The 21,743-nt window shown below is 38.0% G+C and overlaps 2 protein-coding genes across 2 annotated transcripts in view; both read left to right on the top strand.

Annotated features, from left to right (window-relative positions):
• The first annotated feature begins 401 nt into the window (after window positions 1-401).
• On the top strand, window positions 402-4,527 carry hpf1 (histone PARylation factor 1). Its single transcript, XM_077718113.1, has 8 exons — window positions 402-537; window positions 1,571-1,754; window positions 2,064-2,250; window positions 2,444-2,542; window positions 2,939-3,086; window positions 3,236-3,323; window positions 3,933-4,105; window positions 4,227-4,527. The coding sequence occupies exons 1-8, from the start codon at window positions 499-501 to the stop codon at window positions 4,356-4,358; spliced, it is 1,050 nt and encodes a 349-aa protein (XP_077574239.1). The 5' UTR covers window positions 402-498; the 3' UTR covers window positions 4,359-4,527.
• An 8,659-nt stretch (window positions 4,528-13,186) lies between these two features.
• ank2a (ankyrin 2a, neuronal) overlaps window positions 13,187-21,743 on the top strand; it is a 47,874-nt gene continuing 39,317 nt past the window's right edge. Inside the window, exons 1-5 of the mRNA XM_077719929.1 lie at window positions 13,187-13,601; window positions 15,669-15,770; window positions 20,324-20,422; window positions 21,369-21,467; window positions 21,541-21,639. Of these exons, the coding sequence (XP_077576055.1) occupies window positions 13,476-13,601; window positions 15,669-15,770; window positions 20,324-20,422; window positions 21,369-21,467; window positions 21,541-21,639 (525 nt within the window). The 5' untranslated portion in view covers window positions 13,187-13,475. The remainder of the gene's footprint in view (window positions 13,602-15,668; window positions 15,771-20,323; window positions 20,423-21,368; window positions 21,468-21,540; window positions 21,640-21,743) is intronic.

The raw sequence follows: 21,743 nt of genomic DNA, 5'->3' as shown, positions 1-21,743 counted from the left end.
TAATTGCTGGAAGGTCACATCGCTTACTATTGACAAGTAAGCAGTTTCTGTCCAAATGCAGTCAGATCAATTTTCACCCCACAATAGCTTCCACATACACACATGAAATAATGATCTAAACAAAACAGTCAAATTCAACAAATCATGAGTTTAATACTTTGTGATGAAGCTTTAAATCACATTATACTTGTGTGATGACAATAAAATCATTCAATTCAATTTCATTTTAATATGTGTACTCAGAGGTAAATCTATGAGTTTAATACTTTGTGGTGAAGCTTTAAATCTGTAATAAATACAGTTTAGTGTTTTTTTTATTGACACAGTGAGGGAAAACCTGCAAAAGAGTGTAGTACTAGTACTACATATTTTGCACTGGTTCAATGATTCAGTTCTTCACCTTGTTCAATAGATGGCAGCACTTTGTTTTTATTTAGCGCAGTAGCTGCATGCTATTTTCTGTCGAAGAAGAACTCGGTCAAACGACAAGGGAAAAAAATGACAGGGCGCGCAAAAAGAAAGCAGATATCCATTCAGGTAATTTCTCGCCGCTCTTTCCTGCTTTTTGGATACGTGCATATTCATTAAATAAGTTGCATTTTACTTGAAGAATCATTTCGCGTAGGGTTTTATGTAGTGTGAAAATTGAAGTGAGTGGTGTTCGGAGTGTTTGGCATGCAGACTGGACAGCGGTTCACCAACATGGCAGCAGCACGACAGGCAGACGCTTGTGAAAAAAAAAAACGTCAACAATCATGGCGTCACCTTTTCGCCCGTTCTTTCATAATTTGCCTACTGCTGACTCGTCTGTCTCGTCTTTCCAGTAATCGAAGAAAATTACAGAATGCATTGTAGGCTCTATTTAGCACAGGCAAAAACAAACAATCAAATATAGTAATTTTCTTAACTATGGACTGGTTTATGTCTTTCCTGTGGCAATAAGGCCACTTATTGTTTCATTAATTGGGCTTTTTAAAATTAGAAAACAAGAAGTTAGTTTAAATGCGGACTTATTCATATCATTGGATGTTTGAAGAGGCTGAGCTGTTAATAAACTACAATATATTATATTCACGCACAATGGGAATATAACAAACTCATACTGCGCAATAAAACGGTTTCTCCCATTAAGGGCACCTAGAATTACTATTCTCTATGTCTAAGCTGTTGATTTAAAAATAACTTGCTCTTCAGTTTTTTAAAAAGAAAGACAGAATCTAAATGACCATGAAGTGAATGCTTAATAATAATCGGTAAATCTAAAGTAGTATTATGTTTAGTAGTACTCCTAGGTACAGCCCAAGTGTCCCAAATATGACATAGTGGCCGATTACAGGGGTTGTGCTGAAATGAGTTGTTCAACAGAGACTTATTGCAGGGGTGTTCACAATGTTATTGTCGTGCGATCTACCAAGCGTACCAAGGCGATCTACCAAAAGTTCCTTGGCGTTCTACAGTTAGATCGCAACCTAAGTAATGGGTACCTCTGGTGTAGAGATTCCTACTCTTCTTAATTTACCATGCTGTACATTAGAATGCAAGGTCTCATTTGTTTGTTTTTTTATGTTAGGAATCGGAAGAAAACAAGGGGGTGAAGAAGAAACCGCACCTTGCTGATGTCAAGGCCACAATCATATCCGAGGTGTCTCCACAACAACGTCAAGAGATGCTGCAACTGTACAAAATGCCAATGCCAGAGGACTTGTACCATTTCTGGGACTTTTGCAATGAACTTTGTCCAGACAACCCATGTGGTAAGCTTATCAGTGATTCAGCTAATTGAAATCTGAACTATCACACTATTAGATCACACTGAATTACAGAAGATGAGAGGCTAGCATGGTCTCCTCACTTTGATTAAATTTTATCTGTTGCAAATTTCACACCAGTGCAATGAGGTGATGGAATTTCTGCTTCTTCTTTTTTTTAAAATCCATCCATCTACACGATTATTATCGCTGCTGTTACATTAGTTGTACATAATGTTGGTGGAAAAGCAGGCACTATGGAAAGTATGTATACTGTATTTACTAATGATCAGATATTTACAATTTTTTTTCTAGGTGCCTTAAAAGACACTCTTGGATTGCAACTGGTTGGTCCTTTTGATATCCTAGCAGGAGCCCACCAAAATTGTAAAAATGCTTCTCCTAACTTCTACCTTCACTGGAGGTATTTCTATGACCCACCAGAGTTCCAGACCATTCTACAAGGCAGTGAGGAAAGCCAGCATCACATTGGCTACTACAGGTTCAACATTTTTCAATATTCTCTAACAAAATGAATCTTTTAAAGGAGGCAGTGTCACTTGCCTCTAACGAGTCCTTAATTTTATCAGGTAGTTCTTAACAGCTAGTGGGAAATATATCATTTAGAAAAGAAGAAACTAAATTAATCATAAAACACTTTGTAAATTCTTTTGTTTTTCTTCATACTTTAAAAGAGATACTCCTGACTCCGGCCCCTCTTTTGTTGGGGAGAATGAAGCTAAGAAGGGCTGCACCATTACACAGATGGGAGATAACATATTTGCTGCTGTTCAGTAAGTAATCTTATGGATAATCCAATGCATACATTTGGGAACGTAATCAGCCCTCATTTCGCAGTGTAGAGATAGTTTTATATTTATTATTATCATTGAGTGCTCCAAAAAGCCAACAACAGCATCCTCTACTGTAGTTATTCCCTGAAATTGACAGAAGAGGGCGCACATTTTTAGGCATTGGGCTCCCTGAATCGGTTGCAAGCCAGCACAAGAAGATGGACATCTTACACAGCCTTTAAGATTAAGATTTAAGACTGAAAAATTTCTCCTTGTGGTGCCTATTTTGTTTGTTTTCAAATGATTCAGAAATAAACCAAGCAAAATTCTACAACAACATTTTTTATGATGTGTATGCGTGTAAATACTCACCAATATCATTTTACTATTCAACAGTCTGTGTCTTCTGAGGAAGAAGAAAGAAAAAGGCAGACAGAAAAGAGAAGATTTTGACAGTCTAGAGGCAAAGTTAAAGGAGCAAGCAGACCATCTCAACTTGTCTTTAGAACAGAAGACCAAAGGAATGAAGCTGCGCGACAAGAAGGTAACTGGCAAAAAGATAGTGTTCTGTTCTCAGCTTCCGATATGTCCTAGCTTTTTAAAATACGTATAATGTCTGCCCTTATGTTGCACTTGTTTGCCATGAAAAGATAAACATCCCTTACTAATGCAACCTCTTAAATCCTCCCTTAGGTTGTCACCAAAACTTTCCACGGTGCTGGTATTGTTGTACCTGTTGACAAGAATGACGTGGGCTACAGAGAGCTTCCAGAAACAGATGGTCAGTCAATTAATATGTATACAGTGGGTGCCTTAATGTATGAGTTAATTCATTTTTTGACCATGTTCAAAACCTAACTCGCGTGTTTAGTAAGAAAAAAACATTTTGAAAATGCTTTGTAATCTATTCAAGCCTAAAGCCTACTGAGAGATATTTGCATTTAAATTAGGTTGGTCTTTGTTGAAATGTCTGAAACTGGTGGCTGACTGCACTTTGTAAGTTTTCTCATTTTGCATCTGTTTTTCACTTTTTTTTGTCCTGTTCAGTAAAGAATCGAAAGGGTGATTGTGAATATCTTTGCTCTCGTGAAAGGGCATTACAGTACCTGCTCAATTTCTTCCCCACCCTGCTTAACTTATGCTGGTGGGTATCTGATGCTTGTAAATCAAAATTGGCTCTGCAAAGTGATTCAAAAAATGAGCCAGGCAAAGGCTTATAACTCTAAAAACTTGTAAATTGGGAGAGTCATAAATCAAGGTACCACTATTTTTATGGTTCATATGGGAATATATTTTTAAACTATCATAAAACAGATGGTGTCCTTCCTTATTAGTGATCTATTTTCTGCTTCTCAGCAATTTTATGCTCCTTTTCCTCTTCTCCATACAGCTGCGCTTAAAAAGATCTGCAAGGCCATTGCTGAAGCCCAGAATGATGAAGAACGCGTCACAGCCTTTAGACCACTACAGAAAATTATGACTTTTGTGCAGTTTGCCAATGATGAATGTGATTACGGCATGGGCTATGAGCTAGGAGTGGACCTTTTCTGTTTCGGCTCTCATGTAAGTTATGCATGCTGGAATCGACTCATTGGCTTTGTTTTTTTCAATATTAATGACACTGGAAATTTGAGATTTTATGATGAAACTTTCTCATGTCAATTGTCTCCCCTCTCTTTAATAGTACTTCCATAAGGTTGTCAAGCAACTTCTACTAATGGCCTACGAATTACTACAGAGGAATTTGTTTGGAGAGATTCTGGAGGCCCATCTAACCAGCCGTAGCCATGACAACCTGGACCAGCTCTCTTCTTAAGTGTCATGTGCAAATTACATTTCCAGTACGTATATGAAATTTGCCCTCCGAGTGATCCCACATTTGTCAGTGTTTGTCAGCTGTGGTTGTACTGGTGCTGCTGTTATGAATAGGTTCTGTTCTTTTTCCCCCCGTTGTCAAATAAAGTATTTTTCATATTTTTAACAACTCTTCATTATTTAAACATTTATTGAATCTGAGTTAATGTACTTATAATATTCCCACTGCAAAAAAATAGGCTGCTGTCTGCCCAAATGCATATGTTGCAAAATTACACAATGTAATTTGTACAAATGTAATCACAAGTAAAATAGTTTGGGGCACTGTTAACCAGTACATAAAGATAAGGCATGAATCATAAAAATATCAAAATCATAAAACCTGGCTGCATTTTAAATTTTATTGTTATTGTTGACTATTCACTAAAGTCACAGGGCTTGGCCAAACCAGTCCTCGGGCGTGGGGCGGGTTCGGGTTTTGTTCCAACCAATCCAGCACAGATACTTTGACCAATGAGATTTCTGCAGAAAACAAGAAGCACCTGGCTAAAATCCACTGATTGCACTTGTAGGAAGTACACCAGATTGGTGAAAATGTGTTCTCTTGTTGGGTTGGAATGAAAACTTGGACTTGCTATTGTGGAATAATTTGCCCAACCCAGACTAAAGATGAATAAATGCAAACTACTTCTTGATCACCGTAAGTCCAAGATTGTTGGAACTTAAAAAAAAAAGATGAAGATATTTGTTTAAAATAGAGAACTGTTTTGTTAATCTGCCTCCTCTCTGCCGTTTTGTGAAATCTGAAGAGATCCATGTCGATTTTAAAGGATCGGTATAATGTACCTGCCAGCTACGAGTATTTTAAAATCTGATTTTAATTTCAGAAGAGTACTACGCGTGAAATTAACTTTCCTCTCCATGTGTACTGCAGTATAAGATGTTAAACAAATAAGCTATGGATCCTGCATTTCGGTGCATTCAAAGACCGTTGGGCATAACCCCTATTTATAAGATCTTGCAGTAGCACGTTCAAGCATGCATTAAATTACATGTGCATATTATGAGTGCAGTTTTACAGGGACAGGGGATATTATGCATGTGTAGTATATGTGTATAGTTATAGTTTTAATTTTGATTTCTCTATTAATAATTGTGGGAGTTACTAGATGACCTTGAATGCGCCATTGATTCTGCAGCGTTTCGGGGAAGCGCGTCAGAGGCGCGTTCACGTCCATGCGCTCAGGCATCAGAAGCATCCCATGATTGCAGGAAGCACTCCGTAGCCTTCTAAAACAACACTAGCGTTTGTTTCCCCTCTACACAGATTCATCTCACATGCCATGGAGTGAACACCATCTAACCAAGTGGATCCCGAGGCCTGCGCACTCACATCCGTCTTGGACCGGCGAAAGGACCCCCACCACCCCGCCCCCATTCCTCGACTTTTGACCGCGTCGCTTGCAGCTGCATCCAGACAAAATGTCGAGTAGCCCTGAAGATGCTCTCTCTCGGGGCAGCGGCTCCGATCTAAAACTCGCTTCTTCGAACAACACATCTCCGGAGAGTGGCCAGCCACCGTCGCTGCAACCAAGCCGAATACGTCAGGTGGGTGTCAACCCGTCCGTGGGACCGCTGAGTGATGCTAGAGAGGCAGCGGTGATAGGCGTTGCCTCTTCTCCTAACTCCATTATTTTGTTTTCCTTATGTGAAAACAGTGAAAATAAGTAACGTGGAAATTAATAATAGTTATTTTTCACTGGGATAAAAGTGTCTGATCCACTGGGCGATTTGTCAACAACACAAGGCCTGTAGTGCGCTACTGTTCCCCTTTAAAGTGGAGACGCTCGGCTTTTTCATTTGTCTTAACAATTCTTAAATTGGAAAAAAATGACGTCAAGGAGATCCTAGTTTATCCAAATGTATTTATTTTATAATACTAATTGTTAAGGTGGAAATATGGGGAAGTTCCATCCCCCTCTCAAACACTAATGTGATTTCAGTAATGGACTGTATAGTGCTAGGCACACTTTACTCCATCATTATTGGGTGGGGCCAGTGAGCTCACTTTTACTTAGATGTATTGAAGAGAGTAATATAAAAAGCTCTAAAATACTAATTGCTATGATTTAGTACAGGCCAGCTGGTATAGCCTATACCTTGAATGCTCTAGCTAATTAGAATTGGAATCACCTTTTATATAATCACCCACCACCACTATGATTGTTGTTGTTGTGCTTTATTAGACTTGTTTTTTAGCTTGTTGTTTCCAGTACATTTTGCAATAGTAACAGTTGGAATCAATAATGACAGTAGAGTATACATACAATATATTGGACATGATGGTATATGTATGTATTAGTACTGTGGCGTTTTAAGAATTTCTCACCTGTGATGACAACCATCGTCATAGAAGAGTCGGTGTTATTTTGTGCTCATTTCTGCTTTTTTGGTTGGTTGTTAGTAGAAGAGACCAGATTTAGTAGCATAGTGTGTGCACAGGTTGACCTTTGTATCATGAGATGCATTTCCACGGTTTGTAATGTTATATTGGAGTTACATTTGGATGGTGCCTTTCTGCTTTTAGGCCACTAAAAGCAAGTTTGTTGGTGAGGGGAGATTTGGAAAACAGAACGGATAGGGACTCTCGAGTAACCGGATTTGGCCGCTCCTGTTCTAGACCATTAAGTGTTTTGTAGACAAGCTAGGGTATTTTATTTTCAACTCTTATCTCAGATGATTGTTTCAAGCCTAAAAAAATACATGTATATCATCACATTTTTTGGCACCTTCTTCTAGAAAGATTTTTTTTCTTCTTCAACTAAATGTTTGATGCAGAAATATCTTTTATGATCCAAAAATTTGTCCTTTTAAAGCTTGCATATAAGGAGCTCTAGTTAGATTGTAGCTGTAATGAATGATCAGGGCAAACACTTTTTCCCTTAAGCCTGAGTCTTAGCAATAATTCAAATGTCAGTCTTCATAGACTGGCGACGTTTAGAATAAATATAAAAAATTAACAAGTCAGCATGGCGCACAAGCGGATGGCACATCCGCCCTCTCACAGATAAGAAGGATGTTTTCTAAATCCTAGCTGCTTATGTGAAGTTTGTACGTTATTTTCTGAATACTTCAGATTCAGTAGGCACTCCCATGTTCCCGAGTCCGACACGTGATCCAGAAAATGTTTTTGTTACCTGTTTGAGACATCAGTTGTCTGGATTTTCAGTTGATGAATGTGATTCAGGTTGCAAGGTGACACAGATTTTGCAAAGATGCATGTCTCAGGGGGCAGAGAGCATGAGAGTAAACACGGCAAAGCCTGTAATAGGGCAGGAATTGTACAATGTATTGAATGCAGTCATCACTCTTTGTAACAATAGCTGTCAGCAGTGTAAAGTAGAATGGCAAGGTGGAATCAGTGGGAAGCAGACCTTGTGCTAAAGACAGATAGCTTATTTTTTTGTGTATGGGTATCTTTATGTTGACTTTAAAAAATACAACATTGTGTGCCTGAGTTTATGCCTTTATAAACCTAGTGATGTGCATCTCGAAATGAGAAGGGCATATGCCAAACTAATGTAATTTCATACCAAGGGGCCTGAAGGAGTTTAATCCAATGAGTTATTTATTAAATAATTTGTTAAGATGTTTCCCCAAACTCCTCATAGTTTAAATGTTTTTTAATTGAATGTAACTCCTAATTTCAATATATATTAAACCTCAGATTTTCATCTAAATTTGTGTAATGTACATTATACCAGAGATGCATTTGACTAGACAACATGACCTATTTATTTCTTGGTAGGGAGTAAAGTTTTTCAATGCTTGTACTTTCTTTTAAAATAACTCCGCTTTCATACAATTCAGGCTTTACTCTGCACTGCCGGTGACTTATTAAGGATTATCCTCACTTCTTTTCACTCCCTGCACTTGTGACTTGAATAATTTGTGTTCTTTTTCTCTGATTTCTCATTGTATTTGGATTGCTTCCAAATTCATCCATCACATCTCCTTCCTTTTTGATCTCCACTTCAATTTCTCCAATCCCATTGCACCTTACATCAGAGTCAGATATCTCTGCACCGTTTTACATTTTTAAATCATTTTTTACTTCATTCTGTCTACTCTTTTCTTCACATGCATTCCTTTTTCCAGAGGAAACATATGACTTATTTCAGTAATGATTGCTATGAACCTGGTCAGGCATCCTATTCATTTTGATTAGTTATCATTTGTGTTTTCTCTTTCTCGTTTGTCTTTGTGAGAGGATGCTTACATTGATGGATGCTGGCACATCAACCTTGAGTGCCCTCTTGTGGTTGTCCGTCTGAAAGTACGAGTTTAGGTTGCTCCTTTTTACAAGAAACTGGACCAGCCAAACCATGAAAAATGTATGATTTATAGCCTAGAAAATATGGTAACTGATAAATCCTTTGAGAGTTAACATTATATGTCAGGAAAAGAGAAGACAGAGACGATGGAGAAACCCATATTCCACAGAGGCCAAGTGCTTTTTGACTTAGGGCACGGGACGCATTTGGATGTTAATTATTCATGGCTTTGCATTCTTTTTCCTGCTGTAGATGGGCTGAGTGACAGAGGCGTGGCTTGTGATCAATAGACTTCTCAAAAGTATGGAAGTTCTTTGCCAAAGCTTATATTTTTTTAAGTGTACCATCAGATTTCCACAGCAACATTGTCTGCTTTAGTCAGTCTAAAATTGATATTATAGAAAGATAGAATGTGCATAAAAAAAATGAATTATTGATCTTTAATGTCTGACTAATTGTCTGCCTTCATGAATCCTTCTTCCTCAGTGAAGACTCAGGATTCCGGGTATAGCTGTGATCTGCTGCGGTGAGTAGTACGTCACTTGCTTCCCTATTCCTGTTACATTCATCTCAGAGGTGAAATTACTTCATGCCTCAATGCATTTAGCAAAGCAAATGGCAGATGAGAGTACCATTTCAGATGGGACTGTGTCTTTTAGATACTGTGGCAGACAAAGTCTTATTTAAATAATACATTAAATTGTATCAATAAACAAAGTATTTGTAGATAAATTTGTTCATTGGCCAGTTGTTAATTAGCTTTAACTGTTACTATTCAACATTGCCTTAAACTTTCTAATTTTGCAAGGCTCCTTCCTTGGTTGCTATTTTATAACAATTGTTCCATTATTACAGTCTATAGTCTGTCGTCATATTCCGAGAATTAGTTACCTGAAGCTGAGGGTCTCATACTTGGGACAGAAAGCATTAGAACATAAATATGATGAGTATACCATTCAGAAGAGACTGTGTTGAAAGCATCTATTAGCCCATTAATGAGGTAAAACCTGCTGGAAGTGGGCATGCATTTACTGATTGAAAAATCTGTGTATGTTGCACATTTAGCCATATAGCCTCGGTTATTTTAGACTGCTTTAAACTACTACTTGGCTGTGGAAAGAAATGCACTGGGAGGTCTGTCTAGATCTAGCAGAAGCAATCAGTTAATGCAGTGCACTGTCTGGAAGGCTGACGCACTTCTCCTCTTGGACCAGGTTGTTTTGTTTACGGAATGGCAACAACAATAAGAGATGTCATGTTCCTGATAATGTCATCCATTAGGTGTTTCCAGAAGTGTGCCTGCATTTATATCAGCTTGACATCGCCATGACAGGGTGTGGTCTTTAGTCTAAATCCCCTACTTTTAGCTCATTTTCTCCAGGGAACTCCATAAAGGTTTCATGGGCCCTGCTTCCCTCCAGGCTTGTCTCTCGAATCATTACTCACTACTTGTTTAGGCGTGGTCTTATCCAGGAGCATCGTGTCCCACGTGGTCATAAAATTGATTGTCATTTGGTTTGGTAGGCGCTTGCTTGTACCCGGTGTGCTTTACAGCCTTGACCTTATAACGCTACAATAGGCCTGAAAATGACATCTAAATCAGATTTGTGAACTCTTCCATCCATTGCTGTTTGTAATTGAGAGGGTTGGCTCATTTCTGAATTGCAGATTAACTCTGTACACATTATTGTGTACAGTGTTAAGATTTATTTTTTTATAAACCCACAAAATTAGTACTATGAAATAAGACATGTTCACTATTCAGAAAAATACCATGAATATATCATTTTTACTGCAGCAAGGTGATCGAGTGGATAGCACAGTTCTGAGATTGAGGGTTCAACAAATTAAAAGATGTTTGTTGTTGTCTTCCCCAATAAATGCTGATCAGAAAATAATTTCACTTCAAATCATTTTTGCAATATAACCTCCTTGCCATCTTGCAACGTTAACTAGGTTAACTTAACGCCCAATTTAAGCCAAAACGCATGTAAGCACTAATGAAAACTAGCATTCCCAGTGTCCAGTATTTCCCGCGAAGGGTGCTGAAGGTTGTGGTTATATATAATGCATGGCCTTCTCAAAGTCAAAATGAGCAGTCTCGAATCAAGACCTTCCTTCCATTAAATCATGGATGCATTATGAGCCTGTCAATGCTGTGTAAGTCACTGCTGCACCTCCATTAGCAGGGGAAATACCATAAACAACAGTAATGATAGGTATCAGTAATAGACAACAAACAAATGCATAGAAAGTATTTAAAAAATTGCATGGCCATTTTTAAGGTATAGGTCTTCACTATAAACCACTACTTTGGATGTTCTCTTATCATTGTGCAGGCTGCAGGTTTATTCTAGATCAGGTCAGAATAAGCTCAAAATAAATGTGCAAGATGCTTAAAGGCAGTTGATGTTTGATTGTTGCTTGATGATATAGTGCACCTTGCAAATGTGAACCGCTTTATTTTGTTGTTGTTGTTGTCAATTTCACTATGCATTGTGGGATTTCTGTTGTTGTAATTGTGCCAGTTTGTACAGAAAACATCATAATGGACAGTACATATGCAATACAATTTGTCAGCACAGCCTGCACTCTGTTCCCAAAACATGCATCTACTTTTACTGCACTACTTTGAGATCAGCTTATACGGTAATCGACCTCTATATTGATTTTCTCAGCATAATGTGGGTCTGAGATGGGCATTACAGTAACCATGGCTACAATTGATTGAACTTTTAAACAGCTCAAATATTATCGTATTTGTATTTTTTTGAATGATTCCAATATTGCATGTATTCTATTGAAATACTTGGGAACAAAAGTCATGGGGGCACTTAATATGGATAATGTAAGTACAGCAAAGACTTTTCTAGAGCTTCACAATTACATTAACTTAAAGTAGTAGTTTGCTTTAAGTTACAGTTACCAGCAGGAGGTGCCAAAGGTGCAGCGTTCAACCACAGAAAAGTTGATTTATAGCTTTCTGCCTGGTGCAAATACATAAGAGCACATCATTGGGAGTAATGGTCAATTTGTGTCATGAATCATAATTTATAGCATGTTGCATTGGTGTCAATTGAACTTTGTTACAATAGTGAAATAATTTGATGAGGATATGACCAACATTTGTTCACTTGTTCACACTACAACCTGTCAAACCATGTTCCATCAGTGATGTGGATGGCTGCTGCAATGCAGTTGAGATTCAAACCGACTCAGTCCTCCACTATGCGAGGGGAGGGGTGTAGCCTGGCAATTGCAAATGTCAGCAAGCCACCTTTGCTTGTCCACTGTTGGCACACATCCCTGTTGCCTGAGTGGTATGCGTCATTATCTCTGGTGGCTCATAAAATGATAGTGTATACCCCAGTCCTGTTACCCCTACCCTCTTCCTCTATCTCTGTTGTACATTCTTACGGCATAATAAAGAGAGGGAAATGATCCCATATCCCTCAAATTATCGATTTCACCTTGCCAACAAGCAAAAGAGTTAAGCAATAAAAATAAGTAACGAAGAAATGCCTGTGCTTTCTTTGATGGAGGCGGCAGTATAGCTTCTACTTCCCCTCCATTTGAGCAGCCATTTAGAGTGATTTATTTTACGGAACCTTCAAAGCTGCTGATGCATCACACTCAATTGCCTGCTATTCACTATAAAGAAGCAGACGCGTGAATCGAAAAAGAGATTTTCAGTCAACTTTGCATTCAAGGGTCAGGCATAGGGTATCCCCCTTTGATAACCCTGTGTAGGAAGTGTCATTTCAAGAAAATTGTACACAATCTTCCATTGTCCTGCTCAGGTTTACTGGTAAGCTTCTTATCCAGCTGACTTGCTCAAGTGGTGACCTTTTAGGGCTGATATGACGACCATCCACACTTACTTTCACAATGTAACAATGCAGACTGTTTAGAGTCTTACATTAACCTAATATTATTTTGGGAAAATGTAGAAGAAAGCTTTGATTCCCAGAGGAAATGCAAACAATAACAGAGGAAGCTGTGTGTTTCAACAGTGTATGACAAGATTTCAGTAGTGTGCTTTGGGAATAATTCCAAATTATGTTCTGTATAGTCCCTCATAATAAATTACCACCCTCTTAGTAAGTTTTCATGTAAATGTGTGCAGTTGAGAACAGTAGAGAGATTAGCTTTGGCAATAGCTGTAATTTGACTGTTGGCTTGCTGCTGCTCTAAACCCCTTTACACATTAAACTCTACAACGCGCACAAACACACATTATGCACACGCAAGCACACAAATGCATTACAGGACACATGTTTTAAAGCCACATCTGTTTCCAGGGAGAAGGGTTTTCATGTACTGTACATCTGGACAGGATCATGTCCTGTGTGTGTGTGTGTAGGGTGGTGGTGGTTGTTTGAGGGGGGTTCAGCGCAACTGTGTGTGTGAGGTCAAATAATGAGTCTTACTGTCATCATTCTCCACCCTTTTTCTGTCATTATGTCCTTCCTGATGCTGCGACACAAATGCTTCATTTGCATTTAGCATAAGTACAAATCCAGCAGCGTGATTTTGTGGCTGTGTCTTCATTTTCTACAAGCATCGTGGAAATTAAAGTAAAGGATGAGAGGAGTTAAAGGAGACCTTTTGTTGGATTTTTAATATTTTTATTGGAAGCCCTCATGTTCTGGATATTTTTTCTTCTTTTTTTCTGATATAGGCTTTTATTGTTATTGAAATTTAGTAGCATCTAGGTTGGCATTAGAAATATAGTTTCAGACATCAGGATTGATCCATAGATACAGTATCAGGAAATCATAGTGATGGCACATGCCGCTGCCCACTTGAAGAAGGCACGAGATATCGACCTTCATCCAGACTATAAGGCACTGCAGAAAGCTAGGGAGAGGCGGCGGCGCCAGCGTGAGAGGGCTGAGAGAAAACGCCAGGTAAAACACAGATGTGCCACTAAGTCCAACTGTTTGTTTTGTTTGATTTGCTTGCAAAGAATCAATGCTGTGAAATGGAAAGACTTAGCCAATCAATAATAGAAGTAAGATAAGGCTTTTGACTAGGAAATAGATGCTGATGGTTTAGGCTGCTAATTCATCATAGGTTGACTCAAAATCTATAATCATTGACTAAAAAATAAAATCAAAGCTGTTTTATTTACGTTTAGAAGTGTTTTATTTGAAAAATTCACAACCAGTCATCAGTATAAGGCTCCACTCATTCCTGCTACTCTGAAAGATGCAAACCCTGCAACCATTTCGAGGATGAGTAGTATGGAAGATGAATGAATGAATGAGTTACATCATTTTTATTTTGAAAAAGGTAAGCAGATTAATCATTTTGGCCGGTAGGTTACTTAAGTGGTAGTGCACCACAGTTGAGATGCTCTAATATTAGCATATGCTCAAGAAACTGAGGTGTAATCCAGTATCCTTCATGAGATGACTGACAAATCCTGTACAGTAGTACAGATTACAGCTTCTTCTCACCCATGTCAATCTTTGTATGGAATTTTCTGTCAGTTTAGATACAAGCACACACACAAAAACCCACCGCTGAAAGTTTAAGTGATATTGAACCTATTGAAGCCTGACCATGGTCATTTTTACATGCAGGACCTCATTCACTCCCATAGTGGCTTTTGAGGCTCCTTTAGAGTAGTAACACTGGAGGCCCCACACACTTCAGTCCAAGTCGAGCTCAACTGTCATGCACGCCACTCTGAGCACACATAATGGCTGAAGAAATGGTCTGGAAGGGTAAAAATAACCAAGGCTGGAGACCTGACAGTTGCTATCATGCTGACTGGGAACGCATTGGTTGAGAAAACGGAGGTTGGACTCCTAAACTTGGACTGGACTCGGATTAAGACAGCAAAATGAGAGGCTGAGGGGTGTTTTGGCTGAGAGGAGAAAGAGTGATGTTTTTTAATGAAAATAGTGAATAAGATTCAGCATTTAGCAATGGCGGGTTGAAAACATGGATACGTTTGATGGCCTTTAGGATGTATTGATCATCAGCCTAACATCCGGACATTGGGCTTGAGTGGGAAGCCTCAGAAGGATTGCTGGACAAGGCATTTAGGTCTCAGGCTTTAGGTTGAGTATTACCTTTTAGTCATTATGGGCAATGCAGCAACTTGTATAGCTTGTAGATCAGATAAAACTTTTAAAAACTCTTTGGATGAAAAAGACTTTGATCAACTCAGTGTTCTATGCGAGGTAACTGGATCGAATGATTCACTGGTAAGTGAGCAGGAGGTCCTCTGTTTTTATTTTTATCTTCCTGATTTGGTGTTGTTTAATTGAAATTGATCTTTTATATGAAGGTAAGTGTGTGTTGGAGTTGGCTTTTCTTCCTACACATGGGGTGTGGCTTTATAGCAGATGTGATTACATTTTTATTCTACTGTGCTGAGAGTTATATATTTTGCACAATTATATACTTTAAATAATATAAAATATTGTATGATTCAGCTCAGTTGTCACGCTGCACAAGGGGTCTTCTTATGTTAGGAATGAACAGATTGAATTTTGTGTAAATAATATGTATTGACTTCTCAAAAATAGAAAATCATTTCGTGTTGAAACCCCATATGGTCTGGACATATGTAACTTATGTTACAGGGAGATAGTTTAGAAGACTCAGGTTGTGCTACAGAATATTTATGGATGTTTCACAATCCAGGTCAGAGGATGAGGAAAGATGAGGGTTCTACAAACCATCTGAATCATATTGATTGTCTCACAATAATAGGTCAGTGTTCATAAGCAATTTGTAGTAAATACAGCTCCCATGAGTTCTGTGTCTTCAAATAGAAACCTTCATGCTCTTGCATTTGTATGCATTTGTTTGCTTTGTATGGTAAACTAGTAGTTTGACCGTTTACATAATACAAAGCCAACTAATCAACTAAAGCCATGCAACAACAAAACATCTAGTATAAAATGTTGATGATATGAAACACTTTTATAAGCACTTCAATATGTTTTTCCCTTCTGCAGTCGGACAGTAACACCAGTTTCCTGCGAGCTGCCAGAGCTGGAAACATCGATAAAGTCCTAGAATTCCTGAAAAATGGAGTTGATATTGGCACCTGCAACCAGGTAAGAAAACGTTCTGATTGAACAGTATGTCTGCTTGGCTTTCTGTTCATGTATTGGGTTTATTTTGCGTGTAATGGAGCTGTGTCATGATTTCAGTTGAATATGTGTAAGTGTTCTTTCAAGATACCCATCTTAAGTAGTGGAGCCCCATGCTATTTACGGGAATAGGCTCTGATGATGCCACGGGATGACAGCAAAGTGCTTGCTCTTTGACATTGATGTAGGTCTGCATAATGGTGATTGTTATTTTATTTTGGTTATTTCTTTAATTAAGTCAGTTAATACGTGCTTCAGTCAAAACACCCAAAGGGTATCAAATGACAGCACAATTGTCATCATTTCTCAATAGGCCTGTTTTTTTTTCTCCGTCGGGGAGGGTTTACGCTTCATCCATCCCTTGTTTATCTTAATTATTTGAATGAAGTTAAACGGGGTGAGCTTCAGCCTATATGGATGCTCTTTGGGTTGGCTTTTCCCAGTCCATCACAAGGCAAGTTTTAAGTTTAAGTATTTTAGGGGCAGGTGTGTGAATCACTTACTACCGTGCTGCCGATCAATGAAATAAGCATATATTTTCTTTTAGTCAAAGCAGTTTGTCAAAAATGTTGAATTTTCTAATAGAATGTACTTTGTAAAAAGAAAGTGCTTTGTCACAGTGACTTGACAAAACAAAGCTGCCTCAGCATTTGGTCCTTACATTCAGATTTCCTGCTAATACCACAGCCTATCAACTCCCATTATGTTCACTAATCTTAGACAAGTCTGTAGGATATACTTCCCCCTAACAGCTGGTCTTTGCGTCCCCCTTGTACCCACCCTTACCCACATTCCACATGAGCGCAAAGAAAGTGAGGGTGTAAAATATCTTGCGCCTAAAAAATTTGTCCACCTCCCTGTGGAGCAGACACCAACAAGATTTACAGTTGTCATAAGGTGGATTAAATCATTGGAGGAAGATTGCGTATCTTGTGTTCAAAGCAAATGGTTTTGTTATTACTCTATTTTCTCTTGAGTGACTATTTATACTCTAGGCTCTTATTGGTCTGCTGAGAGGAAGTGGCAGCTGCCCACCTCTAACTCTACTGTTTGTTGTCCTTAGCACCGTGACTGTTTTTCAAACTGAGCATGCCCAAACGCACACCCACACACATAGGGACCACCTTGCGCTCTGCAACAGGAGACCCATGCCCTTCAAATTACTGTCATGTGTCAGATGATCAAATTTGAGCCCTTGTCAAGTGACATAAAAGTGCATGACATTATTTTATTTTTACCCCAGAGTGTGTTGGGGTAGAGGTGATCTGAGTATGGGGGCATAAAGCAAATTGTATAATATTTATAATGCAATACAAACATTTTTTATGTTATTTTTTTTATGTGAGACACGACCAAATATTGCCCCAGACAAGGTGGCGTCAGTGAGTACTAAAGATTAGATTGTCTGCTTCACAATGCAAAGTTGTCAGTGAAATAGAAAAATATCCTCCCCATTTACTGCCATAGTAATTTTAGCTGTGCACCAATGCTCACTGTGATCACTCAAATGATGGACCACAATTTCATTCACCACAAAAATCCTCTCAAGCACAAATATTGGCCTCAGTGACCACCAACGCTGCATTCCACGAGATCTGCCAGTACCCTCAACTACCTCCAGTCCTGACGTGTAAAAATTGGAACCACCTAGTGACCCCATGGATAAGCTATTGCCTGACCTATGATTAGCAAAGATATTATTGCTTCTGAAGAGAGGAGCATATCCAAATCGTGCTTGTGGAAAAGCACTCAATACAATTACAAAGCCATTATCCCCAGTGATCATTTCAGTCAGTGTACCAGCAGTCATTATATTATATAATCAAAACCTGTAATGGACTTCATGTAGCTGATTGAAGAGAGGTTGTCACTATAACTCTAACAGGAAAAGTAACATTAGTTCTTAGAGATGATATAGCATTACATATTCATTTATAAACTATTACTATGATGTTGGAAGGAGGCAACCAGATCAAGTGTTGCGTCAAAAGCCAAAAGTTTGCCAAGTTATTTGGAGTCATGGATGTTCCTCCTGACTGTCAACAAACAAACAAACAAACAAAATAAATAACGGGGCAACGAAAAAAGCAGGACTCTATTTGATTTTTTTGACAATTTATTTCTGTTAAAATCAAGAGAATTTGTCTGTTTATGCAGCACAATTAAACAGCAATACCTCCTCTCTAATCCACCCAAATGTTAATCCTCTTTGAGTGATATTACTTTTAAACCAGCGTGTGTTCATGTGTTTCCATATACTTGCCTGTGATTTTAGTACACATAAGCTTTAATTGTAGGAATGAAAAAACGGCTATACCTCAAACACAATTTCGTTGCACTTGTTACAATGAAAAATGAAAAGCTATTCCCTTCCTAATAAAGATAGATTAGCATATACAATCAGGTAACATAAAAATTACATTTAGTCCCACCTGACTGAAATATTTAAGACCTAATTATAGTTGATTTAATGCACGGCCATTAGCTAAATTAAGTTTTTAGTCACGACTTGGAGGGGAAAAAAGAGATTTTTTTTGTGTGCGTGTGTGCGTGTGTGTTTGACAACATCCCAAGTTTGCCTCTCAGACACCAACAGGCGGCTCCTAGTTTAAATAATAAATATTTTTTGATAATTTGGTGTTTCCTCCTTATGTCTTGCAAATTATAATGCCAGGTAAAGGCTTGTATTGAACTGTGCTATACAAATAAATTTGCCTTCTCGATTTTGGCCTTATGAAGCAATTTGACTTCATGAGGGAGAACACAAGATGCAAGGTGTAGTAATGAGTAAAATTAATCTAAAACACACGAATATGTCAAAGTGTGGGAGTTTTTTTGTCTCCTTCTGATGACAAGCTAAAACCTAGGAGTTTGGCTGGACGTTCAAATTTTGCACTGAGGATCATCTTGACGCACATTTAAAGCTATTTCATTTTTGCCTTTTGGCACGGGAGTGACAAAAATATCGCTGACTCACGAGGCTGCGTGATTTATAATTCATTGATGGAATGGCATTAGAGAACTGGCAATGTGACCACTTGAACATCGTTACGAGTGTGATGAGCTCAACGTAACCACACCAACCAGATTGTAGCAGGATTATGATGTCACACATTTTATTACGTACATATTATGTACACACTACACGCACTGACTGTGTTTAAATACTCTGTTTTTTCAAAGATAATAATTAGAGATGTACAGATTTTCTTTGCACCTGCCTGCCAGTCCACTTAATTGTGAGTATCTGCCAATATATCACCAAAAAAAAATGCTTTTCAGCAGTTCTGCACGATGCAGCACATGTGACAATAAACCACACCAACCAATAATTCTAAGTTAACATCATATTCACTTATAAATATGTTCCTCAGAAAGTTCTGACTAATATTTTGACTTAAATATTTACACAACTTTCAGATTGTAAACAGACTGTAAACCACGTCCTTCCAAATTCCATATTTGACTGATGTAAAATATACTGTTTCATTTGGAAAATCTCTCTGATGGGCTACTTTGAATTCAGATTACAAAACACTCTACCCCCATTCTTCATGCATTTTGCCCTTTTGAGTGTTTTTTTGCACAGAGCAGATGGCATCCTTTATATAAACCCTTTTAAAAATCACTCAAGTTGCTCACTGAGCAACACTGTGATTGACATACTAGTATGCTCCCTGGGGACTGCCCTCTTTTCTTTTTGAAAGCATGACATTTAAGTTGCTTCTAAATATGAGGAGCCATGTTTATGTACTTGGTTGTCCTACTTACCCTCTATGACTGTGCAGAAAGAAGGCAGTAACATGACACCCTTGATGGCATTTAGGAACTGAAGTCTTACCCCTCTTCATGTGCGCGTGTGCACATCTTTTATGTATGTGGGTGTACATCTGTGTGCCCCCCTACGTGCACAAGTGACGAAAGGGGGTGCCGGTGGTGGAGGTGTTAGCAACATAGCAGCTACTCTTTGACATTAGTGCCAAGCCAATCTTCAGAGCCAGCGGGCACGGAGGAAAATTGGAGGAGAAAAGGCATGCAACTTTGGACCTAAACCTGAGGAGCATTGTTGATCATTGGTGTCCCATCATCCCAGAATCCATTTGGCGCCATATTTTAAGAAGACAAAAGGAGAAATAGAGGGGAAAACTGAAAAGTTAAGAAGTTCCTATTGTAAAGAGAAAAGTCTGAATGGTAGAGAAAATATTACGTAGAACTATATTTGGACTTATAAAAGGGAACTGAAGCAAAATGGAAGAAGAAGAAGATGAGGTGAATATCATATTCTATTTTTCTGTGTTGTATAGTAAATAATTTGATATTTTCCATGAATATTATTTTTGCAAGTTTGTGCTGTGAGACATGGAAGAAATTAGAAAACATTTTGTGATTCAAAGATTGTATTTATTTTTCCATTAATGATGATATTTATTTGCAGGATAAATGCCATTATTGGTATACTGAATCCCACTTTATACTGAAAGCTTTCCATGTGCTCTGTGTGTTTACTATCCTTTTAGAATGGCCTGAATGCTTTGCATTTGGCAGCCAAAGAGGGACACCAGGATTTAGTTGACGAACTTTTGGAAAGAGGAGCCCACGTTGACTCATCCACCAAGGTACAGCTCCGATTTAGCACCTTGCAAATGTAAAAGTCTCAAGTGCTACCAAAGATGCCAGGAATATTGCTTGTGGAACTCAGACAATCCACTGCAGAAAGTAAAAATAACCTACAAATTTAAAAAAACAAAAAGATTTTATAAAAAACTCCATCAGAAAAGTGTGTAGGAGGTCAGTTTGGCTTTGTGACAGGAGTGGAATGTCAGATAAGCTATTTGGTTATGTGCCCCTATCCATGCCTCAGGCACCACTTTTACCAGCCAGCCAGGAAGATGTCACCAGTTGGCCTTTTGATATTAGCTTTTCAGGAACTTTGACACTCCCTCAAAGTAAAATCATTAATTATTGTTTGTAACATTTTTCTATATCAACATGTCTTACTAGAAATAGATGTATCTTTTTGCAACCATTTGATTCTATACTATTAATAATGAAATTTAAAACAAAATATTGACACGCTGACAAAGCCAACAGTTTGATTTATTGAAGTTGGAAAGAGCTTTGCATTGGATATCATGCTCAAGAGTTTTCAGACGAGTTTAAAAGTTTTTAAACATGATAAAGTATAAGTGTAAAAAAATGTAATTTTTAAAAATCTAAAAGTTTATTCAATTAAAAAATTTAAAGCAATGATTAGAGCATTTTAAAGTAATCATACTAATTTAAAATCATTTTAGTTCATGTTGTGTTGGTTTTGTCTTATTATTTTGTAATCAAACAATCATTTAACTAGAAACACTACAACAACAATACAAATACTAAAATATGGATGAATACATTTAAAAAACAATAACAACAACCATTTAGGAGAGACATTAATGCACTCTTTTAATAAAATACCTGATGGGCAGAAATTAGAGTGTCCCAACTCCTGTATTAATCAAAAGAAAAAAAAACTAAAGATTTGTGTCAGTTCCCACTTATAACTACAACTCTCCTCCACAGAAAGGAAACACTGCCCTTCACATTGCCTCACTAGCTGGGCAAAGAGAGGTGGTCCGTTTGCTGGTAAAGAGAGGAGCTAATGTGAACTCCCAGTCTCAGGTGAGGAATCCAATGTCTATTATGAGCTATTTGAATGGTCACAATACAATAAACATTCACTCTTTCCAAACAGAATGGCTTCACTCCGCTTTACATGGCTGCACAAGAAAATCACTTGGATGTTGTAAAATACTTGTTGGAAAATGACGGAAACCAGAGTATTGCGACAGAGGTAATGTGTAGTTGGAAACTATAAAAAAATATATATTTACAACAACCTATTACAACAGTTGCTTAGTTGGGGTGATGATTAAACAAATATACACATCCCTTTCT

The sequence above is a fragment of the Stigmatopora nigra genome, chromosome 6 (assembly GCF_051989575.1).
Source record: "Stigmatopora nigra isolate UIUO_SnigA chromosome 6, RoL_Snig_1.1, whole genome shotgun sequence".
In the NCBI taxonomy this organism is placed as follows: domain Eukaryota; kingdom Metazoa; phylum Chordata; class Actinopteri; order Syngnathiformes; family Syngnathidae; genus Stigmatopora; species Stigmatopora nigra.
The sequence above is the reverse complement of the archived record's forward strand: the minus strand, read 5'-3'. Positions and strand labels throughout refer to the sequence as shown.